A 7,490-nucleotide genomic window follows, 5' to 3' on the forward strand; every position below is an offset into this window, starting at 1 on the left:
CTGGAGTAATTTAATGCCTTTGTCCCAGGCCAGCCCTGTTATCATCTTATCTAAGATTATTTATTTTTTACTTTGTGTTTGATGATAATCCACAATTGTATTTTACAAAGATAAAATTGTACTTAGGACAAAAACAAGAATAAATTTAATTTCTTTTTAATTAAAAAATTTCTATCAGCCTTTTAGAAATTCAAAGCGAAGTCGACTCTTTTCTGATGAAGAGGACAGACAAATAAATACAAAGTCACCTAAAAGAAACCAGAGAGTTGCAATGGTTCCACAGGTATGTGTGTGTTGAACTTTTGTTTCATATGAAAAGTAACCAACATGATAAAGTTGGCATTTTTTTGCATGTGTAAAAAGTTCTTTTCTAACTGGGTGTGGTGGCACATGCCTGTAATCCCAGCATTCTGGAAGTTGAGACAGGATTGCTGGAGTTCAAGACCACCCTGGGGGATACAAAGTAAGCATAAGGCCAGCCTGAACTGCACAATGAGACCCTGTCTCAAGAAAATATTGGGAGGTGGTGCACGCCTATAATCCCAGCCCTTGAGAGGCTGTAAACAGGTGGATTACCTATCTAGTAGTGAGACCCTGGACACCCTGTAGACCCTTCTCTAAAATTAAAAAAAAAAAAAAATATATATATATATATATTTTGGGGGCGCCATCTCCCCGGCCCCCCAAAAATATTACTAATGAAATAAAATAAGTTCTTTTCAGGGCTGGGGAGATAGCACAGTAGAATAAGTGCTTGCCTGGCAAGTGCAGGGTCCTGAGTTCAATCCCCAGTACCGCAAAAAAAAAAGCAAAACAAAAAATGTTATTTTCTTTAAGTACTGTTGCTCGGCTTCCATTTCAAAATTTTATTTATTTATTTGTTTATTTGTGTGGGGGGGGGCAGCTCAGCCCACCAGGGGGCGGGGCTAGCTGGCATGTGGTGCTGGGGGATTGAACCACAGTCCCTGTGCTTTGCTAAGCTTGTTCTAAGTAGGTGCTTGAGACCACTGAGCCATCTCACCAGCCCCTGGCTTCCATTTTAATTACCTAGAAAGCATCATGGTTTTCTTTTTGGCTGACTTTAAACCAAAGAGGAAAACCAGTCACTTCTGTAAGAAGGAATGTAGTGGACATTAAGCAAATAGATTGAGTAATATGGAATCAGTTGGGAGTTTTGCATAGAAATAAGAGCAGGAAAAATGTTTAAACTATTGGGAATCATGTTGAAGACTTCATGCAAATGAGGGAAATAGCCTAAAATCAGAGGGGTACCAGGAATTGAATTTAGGCCCTTGTACTTGCCAGGCAGGCACTTGTGCTGCTGAACTGTAACCCCCACCCCCAATACCCTATTTAAAAATGTGGTTCACTACCTAGAAAAAACTCATGGCATTTTTTGTGTTAAAAATATCTTAAGGAGGGCCAGCTAAATAGCTCAGCAGGTTAAAGTGCCTGCAAGCAAGGGGTTCAATTCCCGGGAGCGGGTTGAGATGGCAGTTGAGACTGGGCGTGGTGACGCACGCCTGTAATCCCAGCTCTTGGGAGGCTGTAAACAGGTAGATCCCTACAAGTCCAATCTAGTAGTGAGACCCTGAACACCCTGTAGACCCTTCCCTAAAAAAAAATGTGTGTGTGTGTGTGTGTATCTATCTATCTATCTATCTATCTATCTATCTTAAGAATATCTGGGCATGATGGCACATACCTGCAATCCCAGCTTTCCAGAGGCTCAGGCAGGAGGATTGATGCAAGTTTGAAACCAGCCTAGGTTATAAAGTGAGTTGAAAGCCAGCCTGAACTATATAATAGAACCCTGTCTCAAAAAGACACCCCCCCCACACACACAATGGAGCTAACAAAATAGCTCAGCAGACTAAAGTGCATGCTTAGGCAAGTAGGCCAACCCCACCCCCAGTGGGGGCTGTAGTGGTACATGCCTATAATCCCAGCGCTGCGGAGGCTGAAAGCAGGAGGATCACCACCACCAGTCTGAGCTGCATAGTGAGATCCTACAGCAACCAAATACATTATTTAAAAAAATAATAATAAATAAAGACACCCCTCCCCCCAATTTTCTTTTTAAGATAACTTTTTTTTCTTCTTTTGTTGAGCCAGGGTTTTGTATAATTCAGGCTGGCTTTGAATTTATAGCCCAGATAGCTGACTTCAAACTCAGTTATCCTCCTGCCTCAACCTCTTGAGTGCTGGCATTCTAGGTGTGAGCCACCATGCCTGGCTACTTGGTTGTTATTTAATGCTAAACAACTCTTGTTTACATTTTTTTTAATTTAACTTTAATTTTTTTTTTCTTTTTTCAATTCAGCCTGGTGTTGGGCTCACTAGCGCAGGCTGGTCTTGAACTTGTAGCCTTCTTCCAGGTTCAGCCTCTGAGTGCTGGGATTACAGGAGTACTCCACCATGCCTGGCCTCAAGTTTTAAATTTTTCATTGAAATTTTAATTTTCTAATTATAATATGGTATTCTGAATTTGGACAGAAAAAGGATATTAATGAAAAAATGGTGAAATCCAAATGAAGCCTAATTAATAGTGTTGTACCACTTTTGACAAATATACCATGATTAGGGAAAAATACTAACATTAGGGGAAGAACTACTGTGCATCATTCTGTTTTTATTCTTTGATTCAAAAGCCTTTTTTTAAAAAAAATCTAGCCATGTTACAGATAAAGATAGGCAAACAATTATATTTTTAATGAATTTAGGACAGGGTGTACAGGATCTCACTGTGTATATCAGACTCGTAATGATTCTCCTGTTTTCAGCTTCCCAAGCACTGGGATTACAGGTGCGTGCCACCACGCCCAGTCTCAATGGCTATCTCATTGTGTCACGGGGGTGAGGCCAGCATGGCATGCCAGGGATCGAACTCCAGCCACTGCACTCTGCTGAAAGAGGCACTTTAGTCTGCTGAGCTATCTGGCCAGCCCAAATATTTCTATTGTGGTAAAATACTTACTTACAGAGTATCACTATAAAGTTTTCCAGGCCCAGGGAGATAGCTCAGTAGAATAAGTGAATAAGCACAGTAGAATAAGCACAGGGTCCTGAATTCAATCCCCAGTACCACAAAAAAAAAAGTAAAATAAAATAAAATTTTCCATTTGGGGGCATTTAAATAGTTGCTGAGTTTTCTTACCATAATGCCGTAATAAACATCCTAAGCGTGTTTGAATATTTTTGTGTTTTTCTAGGACAGATACCTAAAAGGTGAAATTGCTGGATTATAGAGTGTATACATTTGGAGTTTTTAAAGCAGTATCAAATTATTGTCCCAAAGAAAGTATACTGGTTTACACTTTTCAAGCAGCAAAGAGTCCTGGTTTTCCTAAAGGCTGGCCAACTCAGTATATAACAAAACATCTATCTTTAAATCTGATATATAAAAATCTAATATGTAGAAACTCATTTGAATGTGATCCTCGGAAAGATCTAGTTCCCTAGTCTAAAATTTATATGGTTTTAGAATTCTCTTATGTTTCCTTATTTTATTTTTTAAAATGTTTAAATCTTAAATTATTTTAGAGTAAGGAATGAAGTGAGGCTACAATCTGTGTTTCACCTGTTCTTAAGGTGAGAAGGTAATGCTGTGATTTCGATATGGCCTGAGTATCTGCTAAGGCAGCAATAGAGAACCTTTTAGAGTTTTCAGTGACACAAACGACTGGTGGGGCACTTGCACCATAGGCTCAGCCACCACTGCCCTATAGCTTGTCTTGTGAAATTGTAGTCCTCGCTGTGAGGTATGAGGAGAGTGAAACCATGAAAGGTGTGACTAGGATTATGTAAGGCTATTGGAGGACTGGGTTGTCATGCCTGCCTGGCAAATGCAAGATTCTGAGTTCGATCTCTGGTAACACACACACACACACACACACACACACACACACACACACGGCATGTGTGGAGCCTCCTGATTGAGCCTCCTGGTGGCTTTATAAGCAGAGGGAGAAAGATCAGACCCATGTTTGGCACCCACCCACATGCTCCCTTACCCTCTGTGTGATGCCTGTATTGCCTCAGGACTCCACCACAAGGTTCTTACCAAGTGTGACCTCTCAGACCCACAGAACTGTGAGTGGGAATAAATTTCTTTATAATTCACCCACTCCATAGTATAGTGTTATTGGTAATAGAAAGGAACTAAGAGTGTTAGGTTTTTTATTTGAGATATTTATTCTTTGCTAATGTAAGTTGTACATAAAGTTTAAATTTTCCTGTAAGCACATTAGCTCTGTTGCTTCATTTCTATTAATTTGTGTTTTTCTCAGTCATTTCTTTTTCTTGGTGAGGTAGGGGAACAGGGCTTTGGACTTGAACCTAGGGCCTTGCACATGTTAAGTAAGAACAGTACTTTATCACTGAGCACACTCTTCAGCCCTTATTTTTTTTATTTTGAGGCAGGGTCTTGCTAAATTATCTGTTCTAGGGGGGCTGGGGAGATAGCTCAGTGGCTTCAGTGCCTGCCTGGTAAGCACAAGGTCCAGAGTTCGATCCCCAGTACCAAAAACAAACAAACAATAAATAAATAAATAATCTGTGCTGGCCTCAAACTTAGAATCCTCCTGCCTTAACCTCTTGAGGGTTTGGGGGGTATTGTTCAAATGCTTTTAGTATTGTTGGAATTGGTCAGAAGACTTATTATTTTGATTTCTTAATGCAAATTACATTGATAATTTCCTAGTACTGGGTCATCCTTGATATGAATTGTACTGGCTTGCATAGTATTATTTTGATATTTTAATGGTGCTTGTCTGGTTAGTTTTCCTTTTATTTTTAAGGATTTTAGCAATCCATACACATGAATATTTTTTGAAGTTTTATTATACTTTGGCAGATTTTGGTGTCTGTTATGCTGACTTTATAAAAATACTAGGAAGTTTTTTCTTTTTCTTCAATGATTTAAAATGTTTGAGTAGCATTAGAGTACTCCAGTTTGGTACAGAATTCACCCTTGGGTCTAGTGCTTGCTTGCATGTGTGCACACTCCCTCTCTCTGTCTTCATAGCAGCAGGTTTGTGTGTTTTTACAATGCTGTGGATTGAACCCAGGACCTCTCATGCAGGCCAGGCAAGTGCTGTACCACTGAGCCAGTGCAGCAGTTCTTTCTGGTCTTTTCTAGCCCACGAAGTCTAGGATTGTTTCGTGTAAGTTTTCGTACATACCTAAATTGAAATTATATTGCAGTTTGAACCAGTATGGACAAATATTTTACTTTCTTTGTCAGAATACGTTATGAAATTTGAGGCTTTAACTGTAAAAAATAACTAGAACGGTGTTTGCCAAACAACAAAAATTTCATGTTGAATATCACTGCAAGGTGTTTAGTACTTAAGCATAATTTACCTTCTTATAAATGTATTTATTGTTTTAAATGTTCATTTTTACTTAATATAGCTGTAATTAATGTTTTTTTAATTATATAGAAATTTACACCAACAATGTCAACACCAGATAAGAAAGCTTCACAGAAGATTGGTTTTCGATTACGGAACCTACTCAAGCTTCCGAAAGCACATAAATGGTGCATATATGAGTGGTTCTATTCAAATATAGATAAGTATGTATCGTGGCTAATATCCTAAGTATTCTTTGAACCAAAAATTTGTTTTTCAAATGTTATAAGCTGCATCTTTTTCTTGACTTCACTCTTTTCTTCTTTATCTTTTCTTTTTTCTTCTTTTTTTTTTTTCCTTTGTGTGGAGATAAGTCTGGCTGGGTTGTCTAGGCCAGTCTTGAACTCCTGGATTCAAGTGATCGTTCTGAGTTGTGGGGCTAACGGTGTACACACTCAGGCCAATGTTGAATCCAGTTTTCTGTTCCTCATTTCAGTCTGATTCTTAACTATTTCTTACAGATTTTTAACCTTTACTACCCCTCTTTGGGAAAGAAGTTATACAACATGGTGAAAAGTTAAAATGAAACTACAGGGGCCGGGGAGATGGCTCAGTGGAATAAGCGCTTCCCTGGCAAACGCAAGGACCTGAGTTCAATCCCCAGTTCCGCCAAAAAAAAAAAAAAAAAAGTTAAATGAAAATATAATTTCAGTATTATAATTAACAATGACAGTAGGGATATCCTAAGACAAGCATTGTTTGCGGTGAGTGAGATTTCAGTATTGGTAGCATAAGTGCTAGTGTAATTTCAAACTTAAGTAATGTTAAAAACAACTCAGGAAAATTTTTAGGAGGGTAGTCTTCTTTACATTTTGCATATAGTAGTTAAGTACTTTAGCTGTACATAATGTTTAAGTAGGGTGTTAGTACTTAAGCATAATTTACCTTTTTATAAATTTATAAAAATTTAGCTAGAAGCCTTTTTTACTTATTTATTTAGGTACCAGAGATTGAACTCAAGACCTTACACTTGCTAGGCAGGCGCTTGTGCCATTGAGCTATCTCTCCAGCTCTAGAAGCCATTTATTTGACTATAGAATTTACTGAGTATAAGTTTGGATTTCTTTTTTTTTTTTAATTTTATATGTTTATTTATGTAGTGCAGGTCTCACTGCACAGCTCGTATTCATAGTGATCCTCCTATCTCAGTCTCCCCAGCATTGGGATTACAGGCATATGCCACCACACCTGGATTTTGATTTCTAATCCATCTTTATATGCTGTCATTGGTATTTGGTTGCTAGATATTTATTTTTACTTGCCTTCTATTTTCCAAACCAACTGCCTACTCCAAAGCTTGTGTATCTCAGATATTCATATCTGAGTCTAAGATATTTATTTTATATGTCTTTTGAAGACTGTTTTCTCAAACTCATGAATAGAATTATTTTATTTTTGTGCATGGGTTTTTCATACACTTATGAAAGCTTTCAGGGTATCCTACTCTGTTGAGTTCTTCTGAGATTCCCAAAGCCTAATCTAACACTCAACAGTTTTCTAGTGTTCTAAGACTAGTTTAATGCCAGAAGAGTCCTTGGTAGTGGTATTACCTTTGAGACAGAGATTTTGTTTGTCTTTGTCAGCTGTCATACCAGGGCCAGGACACCCTCCCTGAGAATAGACTCATACATATTCCCATGTAAGAGATTGAACAGATATCAGTATCTCTTGAATCTCAAGCAGTGCATTACTTTTACACACTAGTTGTTTCACAAGTGCAAAGATTTAATTTTAGCACTTTAATTTGTGGCTATTTTGTATATAAGTGGGGTAGAAGCATTTTGTTATTAATATGATTAGGAAAATTGGAGTGCATGCTTTTAATTTTATATCATTTAAGAATATAACACATTATATAACCAATAAAATGCCATTTCTGTTTTGCAGACCACTTTTTGAAGGTGATAATGATTTCTGTGTATGTCTAAAGGAATCTTTTCCTAATTTGAAAACAAGAAAGTTAACAAGAGTGGAATGGGGAAAAATCAGACGACTTATGGGAAAACCACGGAGATGTTCTTCTGCATTTTTTGAGGAAGACAGATCAGCATTAAAACAGAAACGGCAGAAAATAAG

At 37.9% G+C, this 7,490-nt stretch overlaps 1 protein-coding gene across 1 annotated transcript in view; it reads left to right on the plus strand.

Moving 5' to 3' along the window:
* Lin9 (lin-9 DREAM MuvB core complex component) overlaps positions 1-7,490 on the plus strand; it is a 77,850-nt gene that overhangs the window by 11,958 nt on the left and 58,402 nt on the right. The window contains exons 4-6 of the mRNA XM_004641173.2: positions 179-283; positions 5,445-5,578; positions 7,302-7,461. Coding sequence (XP_004641230.1) covers positions 179-283; positions 5,445-5,578; positions 7,302-7,461 — 399 coding nt within the window. The remainder of the gene's footprint in view (positions 1-178; positions 284-5,444; positions 5,579-7,301; positions 7,462-7,490) is intronic.

Source organism: Octodon degus, unplaced genomic scaffold, assembly GCF_000260255.1.
Source record: "Octodon degus isolate 3935 unplaced genomic scaffold, OctDeg1.0 scaffold00131, whole genome shotgun sequence".
Taxonomy (NCBI): domain Eukaryota; kingdom Metazoa; phylum Chordata; class Mammalia; order Rodentia; family Octodontidae; genus Octodon; species Octodon degus.